Raw genomic sequence first — 22616 nt, forward strand, 5'->3', positions numbered from 1 at the left:
TTCTTAAGATGTAAAGGAGTGGTAAGAACTTGCTAATTTATCCCTACAGATACAGAACCAACCTCTCTGCCTCTAGATAAGGGCAATTCCAGGGCTTTTGAAGCTCAAAGAAGCTTTACTGTTGTGCCTGGGAGGTAGCAACAATAGCCCCAAGTTGTAGTAAGCACAAGTGAATTTCTGCCAGTATTGCCAAGATAGACCAGAGTCTCAGATCAGTTGTTGTCAGGCGGCTTCTCAGCTGTGTCCATAGCTGCCTAAGCTACACTGGCCGGAGTGGACTTTGAACTCTTTTGAATCAGAGTTGGACAACTGCTGGCATGGGAATCTTGCCACCCAGCCTCACCACCTGCAAAAGATGCCCCTGTGCAGGGGCTCTAGGATCTGTTCTCAATTCTTTTTGGTGGATGGCTAAGGTTTAGGGAGGAACAGCCAGAGGCAGGAGAATGCACTAAACAGTGCTGATTCTGGTACTCAGACTAGCACCAGAAGTATAGTGCTGCAAGTATTTTTGTCAACAGGTATTTTTTGGGAAAAGTTAATGTCTTCCCATCCCTAATATCCTTATCACCTTTGATTTTATCTTTACAGTTTTATTATTATTTATTTATTTATTTATTTACTGTAGTACTGGGGCTTGAACTCAGGGCCTTCACATTGAGCCACTCCACCCCCTTTTTTTTCATGATGGATTTTTTTCAAGATAGGGTCTTGTGAACTATTTGCCTGGGCTGGCCTCAAACCAGGATCCTCCTGATCTCTGCCTCCTGAATAGCTAGAGTTACAGGCATGAGCACTGGCACACAGCCTGCCAATCTTTTTTATATTCTTACCTTTGCAAAGTTATAATATACACAAATATTTTCTATCCTGCTTTTATCATTCAGTATACATGTATATGTTACAAACATTTTTTTCTCTATCTTTACAAACTTCATTTATAAGGCTATATAATCTTCAGGCTTCCACAGAGTGACTACCATAATTTTGATTCATCCCTTGTTATTGGAGTCTTGGTTTGGGAGGTTTATGTTTTTGGTAACTTTTAAATTTTTAATATAATTTCAAACTTACAGGAAAGTTGCAGGAATAGCACAAAGAACTTGTATATATCCTTTACCCAAATTTGCCAGGTGTTTACATTTATCCTATTTGCTTCATGATTTGCTAATCATAGTATCATAGTCTTTATAATATTTACATGCTATATTTTGTGAATCATTTGAAAATAAGTTGCAAAGTATATCCCATTACCCCAGAAACTTCAGTATGCAGTTCCTTAAGAATTTAATTGGTATTGAAAAATGTCAATTAAAGACATTCTCAAAACCATGAAATTTAACACTGATTTAATCCTGTCATCCAAACTGTGGTTCATATTTAAATTTGTCAGTTGTCCCCATAATGTCCTTTGTACGGACTCTTTTTCCTTGTACAAATCATGAGTTAAATTTATTTGTCACACATCATCACATGTCTAGTTTTTTTTTTGTTTTTTTTGAGACATAGTTTCACTATGGAGCCCAGGTTAGACTTGAACTGCCTCCACATCTCTAGAGCTAGGATTAGAGACATGCTCTACCATGCCTGGTTTACATGTGTTTTAATGCAGAAGAGTTCCTTGGCCTTTCTTTGTCTTTTATTACTGTGACATTATTTTTTAATACAGGACAGTTATTTTGTAGAATAGTCCTTAGTTTGGATTTGTTCAATGGCTCCACATTACCGAGTTGGGGTGTTTTGCATTCTGGGTAAGAACTTGCAGCAGTGATGCATCCTCAGTGCATCTGAAGTTGACTTATGACACTGGTTGGTCCTATGAATGTTGAGTTTAACTCTGATCACATGGTTTAATTTATGTCTTTCAGGTTTTTCATTTAAGTGTACTATTTTCCTCTTTGTAATTAACATGTAATTTGTGGGAAATTTTTGGGAATCATGTAAATATTTTGTTCCTCCACTGTCACAGCATCACTTGATGATTAGTCTTGCCTCAATCAATTATTACAGTGATTGAGCACTGTGATTTTCTAACTCCATCATGTCTTTTACATTGATTGGTTGACATTCTACTTCTCAAGAATATCCTTCTCTCCATTTTTTTTTTACTCACATATCTATTAATGTTGATGAATGGATTCCTGTTTTACTTAGTTGCAAGCCATTGGTTTGATGTTTTGATTCTTAAATTGTCCCACATTTAATTATTTTCTAGCATGACAAGATGTTTCAGGCTCATCTTGTATCTTCCTTATTCCAGCCCTAAAATAAGCCCATTTCTCCAGGGAATCTTGATTCCTTTTAATGGAGAACAGAATTAGAAACCAAGATTTGGGTGCTGAGTATGCCCACTGCAACTGGGGTGTCATTGCTGCTAGCTTGCCACAAACAGCAAGAAAAAAGAGAGATACAGAAGTACCAAGAGAGACAGAGGTAGAGATATATGGCCTAAGCAGATATTAGAAATCATGGGACAGCCAGGTGCCGGTGGCTCATGCCTGTAATCTTAGTAACTCAGGAGGCAGAGATCAGAAAGATCGTGGTTCAAAGCCAATCCAGAGAAATAGTTCGAAAGACCCTATCTGGAAAAAAATCCAAAAAAAAAAGCTAGTGGAGTTGCTCAAGGTGTAGGCCCTGAGTTCAAGCTCCAGCACTGCAAAAAAAAAAAAATCATGGGACAGTGATAGAGTGTTTATCTACTTCGTGTGAGGCCCTGGACTCAATCCTCAGTAACGAAAAAAATCCACATTGATACATCAAGTCTAACCCTACAGGCTAGACTCTAGTCTGCCCCCTCTTTTCCGTGTTTGTAACACTCTTCTCCAAAGAGACTTGCTTTTTAAAACTTCTTCATGAATAATTCAGTGATCATCTTGATGTAAGTCTCATAATTTCTTTAGATGGATGCTCTTCTGGCTTCAGAATTCTTCCTTAGCCTCTTATATCCCAAGGCTGACAGGGCCAGTTGTCTTTCAGGGTTTGTGCATTTTCACACAGAATTTGCAGACACAGAAATCAAAAAGGCCATCAGCAAGCGAGGGGCTCTGAGCCAGAAGCCTCTGTGGTAACTAACAGGCATAAAGGAAGGAGGTGTTTTTCCCCTTGGCAACTGTGGAGAAAATAAAATGTGATGCTGAAGCAAAAGGCGAAAAGTTTCTACCAGCACCATTTCGCCTTCCTTATATGTCTAGCAGTGAGATGGTTAGCTGCTAATGAAAAGAAATACCATAGTCACTTTGTGATTTAGATATACCGGAAGGTGTGAGACGAGGTTCTTCACAACTGTCCAGAGGGCCGAAGAAGGCAGCACTAAAGGAGAGGTTCTGGAGGTGGACGTAGAACCACTGGGATCTGGCCACTGACTTGAGAGGAAGTAGCTAGTGGGGCCCTGAGTTTTGTCTTGGAGTTGGGGTGGGTGGCGAGTAGCACTGGTTACACAGGAGGCAAGTAGGTTTAGAGCAGATGGGAAGGGAGGAGTGGGACAGTAAGGCACCTCCAGATGAGAAGGGAGGCCCGTGGTAAGAGGCAGGAAGATGCAGAGCAAACAGAGGCTTTGTTTAAGGTGGAGCAGAAGCTGGGTGTGGTGGTGCATGCTTGTCCCAACACGCAGGAGGAAGGGCAGGAGAATCATGAGTTCAAAGCCAGCCTAGGCTATATAGCAAGACCCTGTCTCAAAAAAAAAATTTTTTTTTTGGAGAAGGTAAAGCAGACTTAAGCATGTTAGGGAAATTCAGAGGAGGGAAAAAGAAGTAGCTATCAGAGCCACTCCCTTTTGTGTGCATTGTCTGGGAGAAAATGCAGCCCAAAGTACAATAAGGGGCACTCACTTCCTGTTCTCAGAGGGAGCTTCACTGCTGAGGCTTTCGGAAAGAAATGGATGGAAGAAGGGAAGGCTTCATGCCTCCTTCAGGTAGGGATGCCCTATTTACCTATTTCAGTTAAGGGATTTAGATAAAAGGTATGAAGAGATAAGTTTACACTTGTCCTCTGGGCCCCCTGGGTTACTTTTCCAAGCATCTCTGAATGTCATCTGAAGATGAGAACTCAGAGCTGGCAGGATCAAGTATTCAGTGACAGAGCAAGAGAGAGAGAGAGAGAAGATAGATTCCAAGTGTCATACATAAATACTAGTAACTTTGAACTCTTCCCAGAAGACTTTTCATTCTGAATACACCTGCAGCTGAGAACCCTAAAGAAAATAAAGAATGCCTTTGCAAAGACTCACATTTTTAAATGTGAGGGAAAACTGATGGAAATCTGCTCAGGACAGGGCCAAGATCTGGTAGAGCAGAGTATGGTGATGGAACCAGTGTTCTTTGCTGAGCAAGGGAAGGAAGAAGATAATGGTGATCCCAGCCTGTAGCAGAGAAAGACACATCTTTGCTGCAGTTGGCACACACCTGAACTATACCCTTTGCCTTTGGAAACACTGGCTGAGATTCTCTGCTCCATGTTTGGGCAGGTCAGGCCTGAGCTGAGAGTTAATTATAGATGAGAACAACTTGACCCATCCTCTGAACCTTGGGAATGGTGCATACATCACCTGCCAGTGTCCTGTGATACCAGTTGTGTGGCTTTGTCTTGGCACTCTATAAACTCTGAGGTCATATGCCTTTATAACTCCATAGACCCTGCAAAGGTACAGGCTCAAAATATGTATCAAACAGATACCTTTTTAAAATCATTTACTGTGTATCCTATGAAAGGGAAACAAAGGCAGAAAGGAATACAGTTGTTGAATCACAGTCACAGACCATGGGTGGCAGATGAGAGGCATGAGATGTCTGCTACAGCCACAGCCCTGTCCTCTCCACGCTAGAACTATTGGTTCAGATACTTTAATCTTAGGCATCGGCAGTGGAAGGAGTCTGATCTGTGTCCTCATGATCACACCATTGTCACATGTGAGACACAAAAGCCACTGTCATTTAAAGTAAGTACTGCCTGATTTTTAAGAATTTGATAAAACTCTAGTTGTGATTCCTTCTAACAGTTCTGCTTTTGCAAACATCCACCTGCATTTCGGGAAAAATCCACATAGTCTTCTCTCCTCATATTTCTTCTCTGCTTGCAGATGGCTGCCTGTTAAATGATTGCTGAATGATTGTTCAGTTGCAGGCTTTGCCACCTGGCACTCATGGTTGTCTGTGTGAGGACCCCAGCTTGCCCTGCTCTGTTTATCTCCTAGTTCTCCATAATAGTGCCTCATGGGACATGATTCCAAATGTGCTTTTTCCTTTCTAACTTCTGGGTGGCCTATGTAGCCTTTGTCATGCCCGACTTTGTACCTGTAGCACTCTTTCTTGGTTCCTGTCCTTCTACCTCAGAATTATACCTGTCTGAAACAGGCATTTTTCAACATTGTGGATGGACGTGTAAGTGTAAGGGGATAGAATTTGCCAGTGCGTTAGAACATCAAGGACCTCACAGAAACATTTACAAGCCAGGTTCCTAAAGAAGACTACCCAAAGATACCCATCAGAGCATTGTTTATAGTTGCGAAAGCTGGAAGGGATTAAATGAGTTACGGTACAGTCATGCAATTGGATATTATACAACCATTGAAGGTGAAAGATAGTTATATGCATTGACCAAAACAACTAATTTTTGAATGAAAAAAAGGTTATAGAATTGCATACATGATACCCACATTTTATTAAGTTATGTATGGGAAAGATGTTGATTGAATTGTTAATAGTTGCCTCTGGAGATGGAATTTTTGCATTACTTTAAATTTTATACCATTTTATATTGCTTAAAATTTCTGTGTATTATCCTTTAATGAGAAAAATAAAATAAAGCTATTTTCACTATCGGAGAACAATCCAGTATATCCTTTGAGGCCTGAGTCAAAGTGTGAGGTTTTGGGAAGACTCTATCAGAACTCTGGTTCTCCTTTGATGCTTTCTCTGACCACTCTCCATCCCACCCCAGCAGGAATGACAACCTACCTCCTGTACATCTCCTGGTTTAGCACCCTGTTTGTCTTCTGCTCTTCCTCTCCTTTGAGTCCTGTTGTCTCTGAGATGATCTCATCAACCTTTTGCACAATGAACTCCTTAAGATCACAGACTATGTTGTTTCTCCTCCTCTTGGTGCCTTTCTCCACCACAAAGGTAGCCGGCAGGGATAGTGACTGCTCCTCAGCCCTAGATCCAAACCTGTGGGCCCACTGATGCCAGACGTTGAGACTTTTCAAGAGATCCATACATCAGGCATAATTTGTGATTGAACAGGCCTCACCATGGTTGGAAAGACGTGCTCAGTACCTTCAGTGGTGCCTGTAGGCTACCTGTCCCATGAGGCTTGTCCTAGACAAGACTTCACCCTTTGGCTCTTGTTTATTGTGGAAATGCTCCTGTGACTGTGATGACCAGACCTCTTGGACCGGAAGTTCCACCCATCCAAGGCAGCTCAGAGGATGCACTTTGGGGCCAGAAAAACCCCACTGAAAAACCCTGTCCTGTCTGAGATGGAACTTTTCCCTAAAGAGATATGATAACTGTTTCCAAATGACTGTCCTCCCTCAAGCTGCAGAGCCCTCAGCTTCCCCTTCCATTATGAGTGGGAGCAGTGATGACCACAGAGGCCCAACCAGCAAGTCTCCCTTTAGGGGAAATTGACAGTCTAATCAGAAAAAATGAGGTACCTGGCAGCCAGGAGCATGTGCAGGGCAGGGATCAACTTCCCTGACAGCCCCTTCCCACTTAATTATATGGAGTCTTAATTATAGTAAGAGCTGTCCTTTATAGACACTGTGTGCCAAGCAAGTGCACCAGGCTTTAAGACACCTCTTCTGCACCATCACGCTGCCAGGTGGGCATCATTATCTACATTAAGAGAGGGAGGCAGGGGAAAAAAAAGCAGGGATGGGGCTGGAGGGCTGGGATATAGCTCAGCAGTACAGCACTTGCCTAGCATATGCTAGGTCCTGGTTTCATTCTCAGTGCTGCAGAACAACTCCACTGACTAAGGAACCATACACAACAAGAGCACCTGCAGATGGCTAGAGTGTGAGACAGAAGAACTCCACTCCAGGCCTGAAAGCCTGGAGCAGCAGAAGCCCCAGCCCCTCCTGGCTTCTGCCTATTGTCCTCAGTTCTTGCTCCCACAGCTCTCTTTGCGATAAACCCATTACTTTGGTACCTGAGTGCCGGCATACCAGAGGGGTCAATTGGTTGGTTAACTGACCCAGTTTGAGGGGTGTTAGAATTTTGTATCTCCAGGAAAATCTGCTGTGCTGTGGAAAGTGCTGCCAGCTCCCCCTGGTCCAGCCCTGAGTCATGTCTGAAGCAGCTGAGTTCCCTCTGTCATACCTGGGCAGGAGACAGGTGGCTCCTACGAGTCACACTGCTGGCTGGAGCGCAGGCCACACTTTGTTGTCGGGTCACACAGGACATGCTCAACATAGGTGCCTTCCTAGCATAGCCCTTTCTAGAACCCTCTTTCCCTTCTTTGAGCTTTATTCTCAGTTTATAGAAAGGGAGAGTTTAGCAATCTCAAAAATTTTAAATGCAGGGCTTTTTTTTTAAGATGTCTTATTCCAAAATCCAGTATTCAAACATAAAAATATTGTTCTAAATTTTAGCCAAACGCCAGTGGCTCATGCCTGAAATCCTAGCTACTCAGGAGGCAGAGATCAGGAGGATTGCAGTTTGAAGCCAGCCCAGGCAAATAGTTCATAGACACTATCTCAGAAAAACTCTTGGCAAAAAAGGACTGGTAGAATGGCTTAAGGTGTAGCCCAGTACTGCAAAAAAAATTATAAGATTAGTGGGAACTCTGGGGCTGTGTGAACAGGATGGTTGTTGATGTACACAAACCTCTGCTTCTAACTTATTTGCCTTTTTTTTGACTGAGCAACATGGAGACATCAGGAAAATCCTGATCAGAGAGGTAGTAGCTGAAATAGTTGCTGTTTTTCAAATTAACCTTTCAATCTCAAGATAAAGGAACAGTAAAATTTGTTTTTGTTGTTTGTGAATCAGTAACAATATATTAGAATGAATCAAATGTAGTTTTCATTGTCCCACTGGTTTTGGTTTACAAAAACAGCAATTTCGTATAATTCAGGCAAAAGGTAATAGCTAGCATCTCTTTACTGTGGGCCAGACCTCATACTAAACACTTCAAAAGCATGATGTCATTTAACTCACACACAACTCTCTGTTGTACAGATAAGGAATTGGGCCCAGAGGCGTGGTCCTGTGTCCTGTGTCACACAGGTGACTAGAGCCTGGCTCTGGTGGAGCAGGCTAGGCCCACCCTTCTTCAGGCAGCATGAGATGGCTGGGCCCTCTGGACCAGTTGCCTGCCCACCCCAAGAAGAATCCAGCCTCTGTGCCCAGTGGCGCCTGCCGGCTGCAGCCCAAGAGTTGTTTGTTTTCTTAATGGGGTTAAACAAACCTCCTGAGCAGCCTCTGAGCTGCAGAAGCCCTTCCAGTGAAAGGGGGCTTTGTGTGCCAATGGTGGAGGGCAAGGGCCCCAGTTAAGGCAGGAACTACAGGCCAGCCAACAAGAGTGTTGGGCATAGGGGGCTCCGCAACCAGGGCCACAGCGGAAGCAGAGGGTGAGCTGGGGGGACATCTTTGCCCCCAGCCTTTCCTGCCCTTTGCTTGGGCCATGATCTTATCTACAGGCGGGAAGCTATGGGCTCCAGGTCTTCACAGTGTTTTGAGGCTGGGGTGAGAGTCCAAAGACAGGTTGCCTTAAATATGGTCCCCAACCAGGAAGCTGGGCAAGAAAGAGAGTGGAAAGGCCTCCAAAGTAAGTAAGGTCTCTAAAAACATGTTTTTTCTTTTTTTCTGGGGGGGAGGGGTCAGGGCAGTGGTTGTGGTGTTCAGGACCAGAACACAATCTGGAACTTGTTAAAAATGCCTGCTATTGCTGGGCACCAGTGGCTCGTGCCTGTAATCCTAGCTACTCAGGAAGCAGAGAGATCAGAAGGATCATGGTTCAAAGCCAGCACTGGGCAAATAGTTTAAGAGACCCTATCTTCAAAAAAATTCATCACAAAAACAAAGAGGGACTGGTGGAGTAGCTCAAACACCCTGAGTTCAAACTCCAGTGCTTCCCCCACAAAAAAACAAAGCCCCTTATCAGGCTCTACCTAGTCCTGTGCAGTCAGAAAATCTGGGATCAGGGTCCTATAATGTGAATGTGATTGTACCAGGACCTATCGGTGATGGTGCTATGAAAATTTGAGACTACTGCTTTATGATCTAAGTAAGAAATATTTGGTCAAGAGAATGTGATCAATGAGTACTTTCAAGCAACTCTCATTCCATAACTTAGAAATTAAATCCATATGCTAGATAGTGATAAAGACAAAGATGTGTACAATAAAGCAGCTCATTCTAAAAACAAGTCACTTTCATAACATATCATGTAAGTCTGGAATTTAACAATGTTTGTGTGCTGGGCTGGCCAATGATTAAATTACACATGAGATAAACTCCCTTTGCGATCACTGCTTTGGAGTTTAGATAATGTCATGTGTTGTGCTTTGTAGAAAAATATTCCCCATTATCTGCTCTGTCTCTCTAAAGACTTGGTAAGTGAGACCTCTAGGTCAAGGATCTTCTTGTTCTTCACTTGGATCTGCACTCGTGTCCATGAAACACTGTGGTTTAGGAGCTATAGGTTTATTACAGATATTTCACAAGTCCGTTGATTTGACCCTTATTCCATAACTGGTAATGAAAACCCACCGATTTGAGGTTCCTGAGAACATATAAAAATTAAGTGAATAAAGTGGGTAATAGTTGCCAAAAGAGAGAGACATACAGACAGACTTCTCACCTGGAAGGTGGAAGAGTCTTGTTTCTCCCTGCATCAGGCCTGCTTCTCACCCTTCAGCACCCCCTGATCCTCAACCCCTCTGCAAACCCCACTCTCCCTCCTTAGCCTGTGCTCAACAGATGCCCCCCTCAATTCATTCACTTTCAATGACAAATGGTTTTTGAGTGTGTTGGGGATCAGAGCACTATACCCCAAAAGATGGCTCCTTGGCATGCTATGCACTTTGAGCTGAAGGAGACTGGGGTGGTACTTAGCATGTGCAAGGCCTATAAAAAAGGAAGAGAAGGATAGGGAGAGGGGAGAAGGAGGGGGGAGGGGAAGGGGAGGGGAAGGGGAGGAGGAGGGGGGAGGAGGAGAGGGGAGGGGAGGGAGAGGGAGAAGGTCTCTAACCTCTTGCCCTACTTTCCCCCTGAAGCTAGCCATAGAAACCAGAATTTCTCTTCACTAAAGGGTTTCAGAAACTAGAACCCCTCTACTATACAGCTAGTCATAAAACCTAGAAAGGTCACTCCCTTCTCCCTTGAGGACCCTCATTCCAGAGGGATGCTAATCCACATCCAGGAGGAAGGAAGGCTACACAGAGAGACTGAAGAGACTAACCAGACAGGCCTTGCTGGGTTTTACCCTCAGCCTAATGGCATTAGATCAGACCCTTTTGTCTGTTCACATACAGCTGTCTATCTCCATCCAATTTAACCATAAAAATAGTTTTCAGCCAGTCACTAGTGGCTCATGCCTATAATCCTAGCTACTCGGGAAGTAGAGATCAGAAGGACCGCTGTTCAAAGCCAGCCTGGGCAAATAGTTCATGAGCCCTATCTTGAAAATCCCTAACATAAAAAAGGGCTGGAGGAGTGGCTCAAGTGGTAGAGCACCTGCCTAGCAAGTGTGAGGCCCTGAATTCAAACTCCAGTACCACAAAAACAAACAACCCCAGCCCCCGCAAAAAAACCCACCAGCATTTCCTTTGTGTCTTTGGGCCTTCATTTCCATAGGGTCCCATGCCACATAAATCTTTGATTCAATAAATTTGTCAATAAATTTGATTCAATAAATTGATGGATGAAAAATGGTATTCTACCATTCCACTCCTCCAAAAACCTATACTAAATGCTTGGCACAGTCTGTGGCCATACCACACTGAATCTGCCTGATCTCATCTAAATGCTTGGCACCATGGAGACACACAACAAAGGAGTAATGATCGCAGTCTGTAATAAATGCCTAGACAGAGTGACATGATACAGGGTCAGGAAGGAAGGAGGAGGGAGGTGAGTTTTAGGCTCAGAACTGGAGGATGCACCCATCAGGCTAAGAAGTCAAGGAAAAGTGTTCCAGGGAGAGGAAATAGGGCAAAGGCCATGACGCAAGAAATAACCTGTTAGGGTTGAAGAACTGGAAGGAGGTCACTGTGGCAGGAGCCTGGTATATGACCAGGATCAGAGAAGAGAAGAAATGAGGTGAAAGATGGAGTGTGGGCTGCAATCATTTGTAGGGAGAAGAGTGAGTTTTATTTCTAAGTGCAGTTCTATGGGAAAGCTGGAGTTCTGCTAACAGTTTGTGTCAAAGGGTAGAGAATGGACCTTATATTGGGGAGAGCAAGGTGAAGCAGGGAAACCAAAAGACAGAGGGGTAGTCATTAGGATGGGGGCTCTGAACAGTAGGCATTGGGGAGGCCATGGAGATCTAGAGCTGTGTCCCTGAACGATGAGGCCCTAGGATGTCAGGGAGGAAATGAAACCACACCACTTCTTCTCACTGTGGGTCATTTCCTTTCTGGGGACACACCAGGATCTGTGAAGTTTCAGTTTCCTGATTCTGGGCCCCTTCTGTGTTGGAATTTGGAGGAAGAAAGTATAGGACACAGATGCCTTTGGGGGGCATTCTCTGAATCCCTCCCTGGGGCGAGGCTAGGAATGGAGATGGGATGCACCAGGAGACCAGGGTGAGTCCCCCTATCTGCCCTTCTGATAGGCAGTCTACTTCCTGGTCCCCACCCCAAGGTCTTCCACTCCCTTTGTGGGAGTCAGGGGAATAGCGAATCCTTGCCACGTGTTGTGGAATGGTAGCAGCTGCCCCATAGATGAGGGTGTGGAGTGAGATGGGTGCTCTTACCACCACACAGGTGAGAGTTCAGGATTAAAGTCTTGCCCCATTCCCAGGACAGAGCAGCCTGGCATCACCTCCCCCACAGTCCCTTTTCTTCTCCACTGTGTATCTGTCCTATCCACCATCACCACCCGCCCATCCCTACTCTAAGGGTTTAATGTAGATCATCTCTTCCTCTCTCTGTTTTGAGACAGCCTCCAAGAGTTGCCCAGGCTCAGCGATCCTCCCGCATCAGCCTCCGGAGTAGCTGGGACCCCCAGCTTCATTCAGTTTTCACGCTGTTGTGAAGGAGGCTTAGTATCTCTTATTTCGCAGATGTGCACACGTCCGCACAGTTCCAAAATACAGGCCGTCTGACTCTCAAGAGCCGGGCCTGGCTCTCTTTGCTGCCTCTTCCGCACAAGCTGCGCTGGAGCAGGTCAGGGTTGAAAGACACGATGTGTGGATGGAAGAAATGAATGAATGAAGGGACTGAGGGCGCCCGGGCAGGGGACGGGAAAGGGCGAGTGGATCCAAGGAGTGGCCCTCAGCTGGAGTCTCCAGGCCGGGCTCCGAGGGGCCAGGCTGAAAGAATGGAGGGGGCAAGGATCTGAAGACAGCAAGGAACATCCTCGGTTGCAGTCTTAGCGGCCCAACTGCCTCCCCCAGGCCTGGCGCCCCAGGCTGCAGTCCTCAGCAGACACTCAACAAAGAACAGGTGAAATTTTGGCTCGCCCGCGTACTTGGCAGTCAAGGTCGCTCAGTAAATGTTTGACAAACGCATGACTTTGCGAGTGTTCCTCCCCCGCGCGGCAGCCGCGTCCGCCCCTGGGGCGGTGTCGGAGTTGAGTCCCCAGCACCCAGCCTAATCTTCGCGCCTCAGGAGGGAGCAGCGCAGGGAACGTCCCCGACGGGGCGGGGCGGGGCGGGCTTGGGGCGGGGCCGGGGCCGGGGCGGGGCCTGAGGCCCAAGGGGAGGGGCGGCCGCGCGGGGTAGACTTTGCTCTCCCGGGAGTTGGGGCTGCGAGCTGCGCGCACGAGTAGGGACCGTGACGCGGATGCTGGAAGTCCACATCCCATCGGTGGGGCCCCAGGCCGAGGGGCCCAGGCAGAACCCAGAGAAAAGCCACATGGTGAGCAGGGACACGGGATGGGGAGAGGCGCAGGGACCCGACGAATTTACCGCGCTGACTGGGCGCTCGGAGCTGGGCTGTTGGAGGACAACCCCGTATGAGGGTTTCGGGGCTGCTTGCATTTGCCAGTTCCCCAGACCGCGGTCTTGGCTCATGAGGGACCGCATGAAGCGGAGGGGCGGGTCTGCCAGCCTTTTCTCTCAGTTGGGAGAATGCGGGAGGGTCGCGGGAGAGCGGCTTCTGTGCTTTTGCGCGCCGGAGAGTGGGAGCGTCTTGTCAACCGGTCTCGCGCTCACCCCGACCCGCCAGGTGTTCCGGGTGGAGGTGCTGTGCAGCGGACGCAGACACACCGTGCCAAGGCGCTACAGCGAGTTCCACGCCCTGCACAAGCGGGTGAGGCGGCGCGGACGACCGGCTGACCCCGGCCCAGCCCCCGGGTTCAGATCCTGAGCAAAGGGGTCATGCAGACCCCAACTCGCACTGACCTTGTCCTTGCGCGGTCGCTCCATTCTCTCAGCCCAGTCCCAACCACCACTCACCAGGGGCTGTTCTAGGGTAGAGCCTGAAGCGGGGTGCGGGGAGGAGCTCTTTTGGGATACTACGATCGCGTCTCTGTAACCTGTAACCTCCCCGGCAGATCAAGAAACTGTACAAAGTGCCCGACTTCCCCTCCAAACGCCTACCTAACTGGAGGACCAGAGGATTGGAACAGCGCCGGCAGGGTTTGGAGGCCTATATCCAGGTGTGTGTGAGATTAGGCCTTGGCTACTTAATGGGCCACAGGGACCAGTATTGAAAAAGACGGTGAACTTGATTTAATGCTATGCTCCCACTGCCTTGAAATTCGTAATTATTTTGGAACAAAGGGCCTCCCGTTTTCATTTGCACAGGGCTGTGCAATTAGTGGGGTCTGATTATAGGTTTCCTCTGTCCTCCCCTTTAGGGCATCCTATACCTGAACCAGGATGTGCCCAAGGAGTTACTGGAATTCCTGAAACTTCGCCACTTTCCTCCAGACCCCAAGGCTGGCAGCTGGGGGTAAGAAGACATGTTGGGGGGTAGTGGTGGCAAGGACTCAGCAGCAAGGTGAGGAAAGGTTTTGGAGGGCAAGCCCTGCTCCTTCTTACATCTGTGAGGCCCTGGCCTGGTTCTTGCTTCTGAGATATGACCTTCCTGACCAGCTTTCTTGACCCTGGTAGGTAGAGGTGCTGTTTTTTGGACAGCCTTGATCACCTCAGCTGCCTCCACCTCCATAACTGGGCTTGTTACAAATAGAAGCAGTGGGTCCCTTGGGTTTTTGTCTCCACCCCCTCCTAACCTCTCTTGGGCATCCTCAGGCAGCTTACAATGTCTCTCTTCTTTTCAGCACCCTGGGGAAATTACTGCCTAGCAACAGCAGGCAAGTCAAAGCCCGCCCTGCCCTGCCCATGGCTCCTGCTGCTCTCTAGTGGCCATATGCTAAAAGATAAGCCTGCAGGATCTGGACTATCTCAATGGGGCCTCCCCAGTCCACTTCCCCCTCCTTTTCTTTTGTGAGACAGTGATCTCAGTTCTTAGTCTCTTTCCCTCTCTCATGGTTCATGACCCTCTTTCCTCTCAGCTCGCAACTGCAACACCAGCCTGTCATCAGCTTCTGTATGGATCCCTACATTTACATTCCTTCCCCAGGTGAGGAGGTGCCTCTGATCTGCATTCCTTATTTAGGGGCTAGGTACCAGGGTGGCACAGGGAGTCCCTTACCATTTCTCAGCACCAGGTAGCATCTCCCTCCTACTGCCCTCCTCTGTGGTCACTACCTGCTATTACTGCTTTGTAGTGAGTGGCATTAAGCTTGGCTCCCGCCTGATCTCCATTCCCCAGCAGCCTGCATCTACCAAGCTGATGTGAACAGAAATATGGCCTGGGAATGCCAATGCCTCATTTGGGTAGACAGCTGTTATCTTCCCCCTTGGCAAGGGTTCCTACTCCTGAGGGCACTGAGAGAACCCCAGACCTGAGTCCAGGACTATCCCATGCCAGCTCCCCTTCTCCCCCTCCCTCTTTACTTCTATCCCACAGAACCTCTGCCTGAAGTGGTGGTGAATGGTGTGCTCCAGGGCTTCTATGGCTTCAGTACCAGCTCAGCATCAGCCCAGCCAAAGGCTGACTGTTACCCTCTGACAACAATGTCCTGATCAGTACAGGGTTTGGGCAACCTGACAGGACAGTTATGTGCCTCAGTCCTATGAGCTCTATATAAAGAACTAGGGTTTGATCTTCCATTGGCCTGGACCCAGGATTTAACTACCCAAGGCTCAGCTCTGTCCATCCCCACTCAGGGCTGGTGCTGGTAGAACTCAGGTTTTTAGCACAAAGCCAAGGAGATCAGGAGTAAGTCAATTTAGAGGTAGGCTATGAGGAAGTCCTGTGTACTTCCTAACCTAGACCAGAAGGTGGTTGGGGGCAAGGGTTGAGACAGAAGCTGGCAAAGTTCAAAACAAAAAGGAAGCTTCTGTCTGGCCTTTTGTGGAACCTGGGTACAGGTTCAGGCAGGAGCCCAGGAAGGGGCAGGCATCTACCACCACAGGAAAGTCCCAGACATATTAGGATACAAACTTAGAGCTGGTGCCATGTACCCAAGAACCCCCCATACACAGTTTATAAAAAAATTTTTTCTTTTTTTATTGGTCATCACTGATAAGAGTTTGTTACAAAACTGGGCCCTGTGAAATGTGAGGGGAGTAAGTCTGCTCTGTCAGACGCCAGCACTAGGGCCAATGTAGCACGGAGCCCTGTGATGGTACCCTTCATCCTGTGAAGGCAACAGGACCAGCACAGACAGCTGCTCAGAGGTAAGAGGTTCCTGGGCCTTACTCCTTGGCGATGGCAAAGGGCTTCTCCACCTCAATTTTGCCACAGTCTGCGATGATCACATCCTTCAGAGGCTTGTCTCGACTGTCTGTCTTGGTGCTCTCCACCTTCCGCACCACCTCCTGGGAAGGAAAGGTGGGAGCATGAGGGCAGGGTGGGTCAGGAGGTCCACACTGGGAGACAGGCCCTAGTGTATGGCTCAGAAGGGTTGAGGCCCCTTCTGAACAGCACACAAACTTTAAGTCACCAAAATTCCAAGGTGCCAGGCCTTGACAAAGGTATGCAAGAGTTTCTTTCCTTTGAAGTAAGACCCAGATTGGGCCAAAGATGAGGACAAAGAGGGTGACTGGGGAGTGAAGTACCAACTAGCTTCTCAGGGACATCATGTTCAGCCACACCCCATGCAACTCAGGGGTAGGAGCTACACATCTCCATCCCAGTGAGTGATAAAAGCTGAGTACTGTGTATTCTTTTTTTTGACATAGTGTCTTGCTATATTGCCCAGGCTGGATTTGAACTCCTGAGCTCAAGGGATCCTCCTGCCTCAGGAGTAGCTAGGACCACAGGTGCACACCTAGCAATGGGCCACGGCTGTTTATTCTTGATCCCCCTGCCCCAGGGTCTATGGATCCCTGTCCAGGTTTAGTCCCACTTCTGGAACTCACCATGCCCTCTAGAACTTTGCCGAACACTACGTGCTTGCCATCTAGCCAGGCCGTTTTGACTGTAGTGATGAAGAACTGGGATCCATTGGTGTCTTTTCCTGCATTGGCCATGCTCACCCAGCCAGGCCCATAGTGCTTCAGCTTGAAGTTTTCATCAGGGAAACGCTCACCGTAGATGCTCTTTCCTAGGAAGAGAGGCAGAGTGGATCAGGAAGCTGGGTTAGCCCAAACCTGGCAGATCTTTGGGGTGAGGATGCAAGGGGCTCAGCCTGTCCTCTGTGCCATGCTAGGCCTGAGAGGAGAAAGACTTTTTATCATCTGGGCTGAGATTAAGTGGGCTCTGACAGGATGGATTACTTTTGAGAGCATAGTTTTATGGCACATATTATCAGAAACCTTTGGCTGTTGCCTGAGGTCTGCATGGAGGGACTTTAGTAGGAAGATGCTTTTGTGCTGTGTAGGATGCTGGGGAGGGAGGGACAGGAGGAGGAACCCTCTAGAAAAGAAGGACCACTGTAGCTAACTAGCTTGTCTTCCTAAAAGCACAAAAGATAGGTGTAGCTGCTGAGTAGAAATAGGACACAGCTGGGAGTGGGGGAGGGGGAGGCAAAAGAGAGGAGGTGCCATTTGGGTTCCTTCTGTAGAACTGAGAGTGTCTTATTAAGGAATGAGCATACAATAAAGAGCACCTACAAATGCATGTCATGTCTGTCCATGTGGGGTTTGGGGCCGGGGTCTACAAGAGACTTGTACAGCTGAGTACAAGTCTCTAATCTGCTTCCAAGATTCTAGTTCGAAAGACAGTTCCAGGAGAAGCACTAGAACCCTTCTTTTCCCATTACCCCTTAAAAGATTTACATTCTTGGGGCCTAAAGACCTCAAGAATCCCAGCATTAAATATAATAAGTCATTTTCTTTCAATTTACTTGCATTATTTACTTTTTCTCAACACACCTATGTTTATCCTGCAATTCCCCAGGACAAATCCAGGCTAGGAAACTGAGTTTGACTGAAGCTGACCAGTGAGGGGCTGCTGTGTAGCAGATGCGAAGATTGACAGCCAAGATGGTTAGGCTGGCTGGTGGCGCAGGGTGTTTTGTCTGTGTTCCACCTCTCGCCCTGAGACTGGGGAGGAACTAGACTACCACCAACCTGTGTTGACCTCTGGCTGGGGTGTTGGCTAAAAACTCCCTTTTGAGGATTTCTGTGTTAAGTCCCAGTCAGCCACAGGACTTCCATCCTGAAATTCTCCAAATCTATATCCCTAGCTCCAACCCTTTTCCAGCACACAAGGAGTTCCCAACTCAAAGGTATAAATTTTTCACTCTATGCCCAATGCATATCATCATCTTTCCTTCTAGACTGCAGTTGTTCTTCTGGCAGCTTTTCCTCTGCACACTGTTTGATGTTGTCTCTATTCCCCATTTATTCATCCTTTCCATCCATTCCTGCTACTCTCACTTTTTAACAGCTCATGCCTACAGCATAATAGTGTGTGCCAGATTGTTCTAAGCTTCTTACATATCTGACAATCTACCCTCTGAAGCAGTAGCTAAAAATCCCATTCCAAAGATGAAAAAATTGCTGGCAGAGTGGCTCCAGTGGTAATCTGCCTTTCAGTCTTAAGTTCAAACTGCAGTACCAACAAAGATGAGAACACTGAGAGACAGGGCAGTTAAATGTATTAAAGGTACCCAGCTAACAAGCAGCAGGGCTGGAATTCAAACCAACATGGCCTGGCTTTTGAATCTCTGCTCTAATCCACTAGCCTACACTCATTAGGGATTCAAACCTAAGTCACCCTGCTGAGTGACAGCTGCACCAATCTCTCAGCAGTCAGCTTGCTCTTGGCTCCACATCCTAAATTCTACCACCATATCATTTTCCCTTAAAACTCTTTTTGATTGGGTTGTCCTTCCATTTCAGTTCTCAGGATACATGAGGCAACACCTCCACTCCCTAGAGCACAATACCAGGTTCCTTGTCATAAACCCACTTCTTTTTTTTTAATTTTTATTTTTTTATTATTCATATGTGCATACAATGCTTGGGTCATTTCTCCCCCCTGCCCCCACCCCTCCGCTACCTCCCTCTCCCCCCCACCTCCTCAATACCCAGCAGAAACTATTTTGCCCTTATGTCTAATTTTGTTGAAGAGAGAGTATAAGCAATAATAGGAAGGAACACGGGTTTTTGCTAGTTGAGATAAGGATAGCTATACAGGGAGTTGACTCGCATTGATTTCCTGTGCACGTGTGTTACCTTCTAGGTTAATTCTTTTTGATCTAACCTTTTCTCTAGTTCCTGGTCCCCTTCTCCTATTGGCCTCAGTTGCTTTTAAGGTATCTGCTTTACGTAAACCCACTTCTTTACCCTGGTGAGTGCTGTATTTCCATTTTTCCCAGAACCCTCCCCTTTAGCCAAGTTCCTGCCATAGAACAGAGCTGGGCTCACATCTTAACCCTGCCTCCTCTTTGGCAGTTCACATTCTCCCCATCCAGGAGGCTCTCTCAAATCTTTCCTCACATTAACAGGGCCATTCTGCATCACTCAAAGTAACTCCTCTGTTTGCCACCAATTACACATACTTTCTAGGCACTTAACATTTAGGACCTCACCTAATCCTCACAATGCCCATAATTCTTATCCATCTCCCTCTACAGATAAGAAACGAAGCTCTAAGGACTCACTTTGAGGTCACAAAGTAAGAAGGTGGCAGACTCTGGATCAAATCCAACTGGGTCTGATTCAGTAGTTCTTTGAATTATCTCCGCTTTGTCCACTGTAACCTGGTACACTACTGCCTTTAGCCATTACTTTAATCTCTGTGGCTATGAAACTCAGGTTTTTTCTCCTAGTTCTTCCTGCCTAGATGATAAACAACTTGAGGACAAAACACAAATCCTATTAGCTGTATTATGGGAATCATCAGGTACTGGAAGTGAAACATCTTTACATCTTCAGCACCCTCTTCTTGGAGACTGAAGGAATAGCAGACTGGTCACCCAGCACAGTGAAACAAACCCATGTGTTAGTCCAGGGTATGTGTTTCTGCTGTATGTGTACAAGAAATGCAGAGGTGCAGCTTGGCCCTTGCAGGGTGTTTTCTGGTGGAGGAATCAATTTTCTCACCTTTGCTAGAATTTCCAAAGTGGTGTGTGTGGGCTTTGCATACCTGATCTAGAGGTCCACCTAACCACATCCCTCCCTCTCTTTTATATTGGGTTCCCTTGCAAAGAGGAGTCCACCTGGTCTCAATGCATGTGAGAGGCCTGTCTACCCAACACAGCTCAGCTGTACTACTTGGAGGCTACCATTGAAAGACTCCGCTACCCAGAGGATCTGAAATTACCTCCTGTGCCATCTCCCCTGGTGAAGTCTCCACCCTGGATCATGAAGTCCTTGATCACACGATGGAATTTGCTGTTTTTATAGCCAAATCCTTTCTACAAAAAGGAAAGAGAAAGCAAGAAGATGGCATGAGGCAGCAGGCAGATGTCAAAAGGCTCTATAGGAACCCAGCCCACAACTGCTCACAAAAGATACCTCTTCACTGGCCAGATTCATCACTGAATGATCAGTTAGTTACTGCAGGCCAGGCACAGAGCACACAGATCCCAGAAAGATCCTACCTTCCTGTACAATTCCCAGACTTTATAAAATTCTAGGCCACGAAATGCTTTTACCCCTCTTTTCATCCTAAGAAAGATGTAAGAAAATGGATGAACAAAAAAAATCACCTCATGGCCCAATGGAGTTAAAATACAAACTTCACCAAAGGGAACACTTGTTTTCTTGAAGCTCTGTGCCATGTCCTGAGTTAAGTCTCTCAGTTAAGTTCTGGACCCCTTGTTCCTAAAACATGACAATACTGAGTCCCCAGCACCACAGTCAGTTGGTCTTCAACCAGGGCTCCCATACAGATGGGCTGCACTCAGCAGTCCAGTCTGCTGCCCCCTAATGCTTGGAGTTGACTACCTCTGTCTGGGCCAGAAGCTTACCTCTCCTGTAGCTAAGGCCACAAAATTATCCACTGTTTTTGGAACAGTTTTCCCAAAGAGACCGAAGACCACCCGGCCTACATCTTCATCTCCAATACGTAGGTCAAAGTACACCTAAGGAAAAAGACCATTTCAAACTTAGCCTTTTAAAAAAGTGTCTTGGTACAGAAAGGAGGGCCCAAGAACCTACCCTGAGGATGGGAGAGAGAACAGAGCACAGAGTAATGGTTCTGAATCTGACTTTGGTGGAGGCAAAATCCCTGGGAGAATCTACTGAAAGCTCCATATGCTTTCCTGGAAAAAAAAATGTTTCGTTTACACTGTCTGTAGACTACAAGGTAACCTTTGATCTAAATAAATAATGGGCTCAGATTATCGAAAATGACATTTAAAAACCCACTTAAGCCCAAGCTTACCATTTACTGTCCTTTGTAATTGGAAGTGGCTAAAATCCGGCTTAACGGGAGAAAAGATTGGATAGACGCGATCTTTCACCACTTCCCCAGCACTCCAAGGCTGCCAGCGCTGGCCGCGCGACTGGACAACCCCAGCCAGGAAGGGGCTTATGGGTGCTGGAGAGGGTCCGCACTCTCAGAGTGGGAAGGAAAGACCTAGGCGACTCGAAGCCAGAGCCGGAACTCCGGATCTCTAAATGCCGTGGACGGCACTGCCCGCGGGGGCCGAAGCTGCATCACAGACAGTGGAGGAGGACAGGCCTCGCCAGGCAGGGAGGGGGAGAGAAGGAGCCCAGACCTTGACGGTAACTTTGGGTCCCTTTTTCTTCTCATCGGCCACGGAGGGTCCTGGTAGTAGCAGGAAGAAGACGGAGCCCACGACGAGGGCGGCGGCGAGGAGCACCTTCATGTTTCGCCCAGAGAAGCGCAGCATCCACCGGCAAGAGCGAGCACTGCTCGAGCAGACCGAACTGGAAGAGGGTGGGGATGCGCGGCTAAGGCCGGGCGCCGCCACCACGTGAGGGGGGGAGCTGGGACTGTGTGTGACCGCCTTGCACGGGGCAGTGTCCGCTTTCCCCCCTCCAACTTGCGGCCAGCTGGTAGATCCCGTTGGGGGCGGGGCCTGCGCTCCGGCCGGGACAGGGGCTCGTGGGAGGCTGCCACGTTACTGCTCCCTCATTGGCTTCCTAGCTAGTCCCTCCGCCTGCAGGAAGGCAATGAGCAGAAGGCGACGTTCGGAGAACGCAAGGATTGGTCTCTGAAGAGACTACGAACCCCAGCATGCCAAGCGGCGAGGCGGGACCTACCGCCACCCTGCCCCGCGGGAGGTCGCTGGTAGTACTTGTGGCTGCGGTCTTGGAGTGGTCGAGTCAGTGGGCCTGGACAGGGCCGAGGACAGCTGTCATAGTGCGTATGGGCCAATCAAGCGACCAAATTGAGTTTCCGTATGGTAGCCTGCAAAGACTCAGGGCACATTTATTTTTCTATTTTTTCTTTTTGTAGTGCTGGGAATTGAATTTAAGGTGTATTTTCACATACATACATAGAGCCTTCTCTAACTCCTACATTCTTGAAAAATTTGCTACAAAACCTATTTCCATTTTTTTCCTTTTCACCTTGTCTCTAGCCCTTTACCCATTTTTCTCTCCCTCCTCTAAACCTGTGCTTACTGTTGTATGAAGCAATGCACACTCTATTATATGCTGTGACTTAACTTTCTTGCCTTGCCTATTTGTTTTCTGAAGTAGACCTTTTTTTTGCGGGGAGCGGGGCAGGAAAACTGCTGCAACTTCATCTGTATACAGCTCCCTCAATGCTGCTGCAGGATTCAGTGCTCAACGAGCATTGTTTGAGAGAGCTTCCCATTAATACTGAGGTGAAAAATGATACTTGCAACAGCCTGAGACTGACATCTTCCTTTCCTTTTCAAGAGTCCTTCAGGAAGGTCAGCTTGTCATCGGATGTCCCACAGGATTGTTTCAGGTTGTGACACATTTGGTGGTGTTCCAGTTTGCAACATACTTCAATATTGGAGTCTTCCAGAAAAATACAAATGACATTCTTTTTTTTTTTGCGGTCCTGGGGCTTGAACTCAGGGCCTACACCTTGAGCCACTCCACCAGCCCTT

General features: G+C 47.3%; 2 protein-coding genes across 4 annotated transcripts; one reads left to right on the plus strand and one right to left on the minus strand.

Annotated features, from left to right (window-relative positions):
• Positions 1-12883: 12883 nt before the first annotated feature.
• Snx22 (sorting nexin 22) lies at positions 12884-17233 on the plus strand. Of its 3 annotated transcripts, XM_020174071.2 has the most exons (7): positions 12884-13018; positions 13328-13411; positions 13656-13760; positions 13962-14056; positions 14385-14417; positions 14619-14686; positions 15077-17233. In XM_020174071.2, exons 1-7 carry the CDS (start codon positions 12944-12946, stop codon positions 15190-15192), a joined length of 576 nt encoding a protein of 191 aa, XP_020029660.2. In that variant the 5' UTR covers positions 12884-12943; the 3' UTR covers positions 15193-17233. The 3 variants fall into 3 exon arrangements, with proteins under 3 accessions (XP_020029660.2, XP_073922280.1, XP_073922281.1); XM_074066179.1 differs by lacking the exon at positions 14385-14417; XM_074066180.1 differs by lacking the exon at positions 13328-13411.
• Ppib (peptidylprolyl isomerase B) lies at positions 15655-21477 on the minus strand. Its single transcript, XM_020174070.2, has 5 exons — positions 21288-21477; positions 20535-20648; positions 19886-19979; positions 16534-16718; positions 15655-15990 (listed from the first exon to the last, which is right to left on the minus strand). The coding sequence occupies exons 1-5, from the start codon at positions 21420-21422 to the stop codon at positions 15868-15870; spliced, it is 651 nt and encodes a 216-aa protein (XP_020029659.1). The 5' UTR covers positions 21423-21477; the 3' UTR covers positions 15655-15867.
• Positions 21478-22616: the final 1139 nt, after the last annotated feature.

Source organism: Castor canadensis, chromosome 2 (assembly GCF_047511655.1).
Source record: "Castor canadensis chromosome 2, mCasCan1.hap1v2, whole genome shotgun sequence".
Classification (NCBI taxonomy): Eukaryota; Metazoa; Chordata; class Mammalia; order Rodentia; family Castoridae; genus Castor; species Castor canadensis.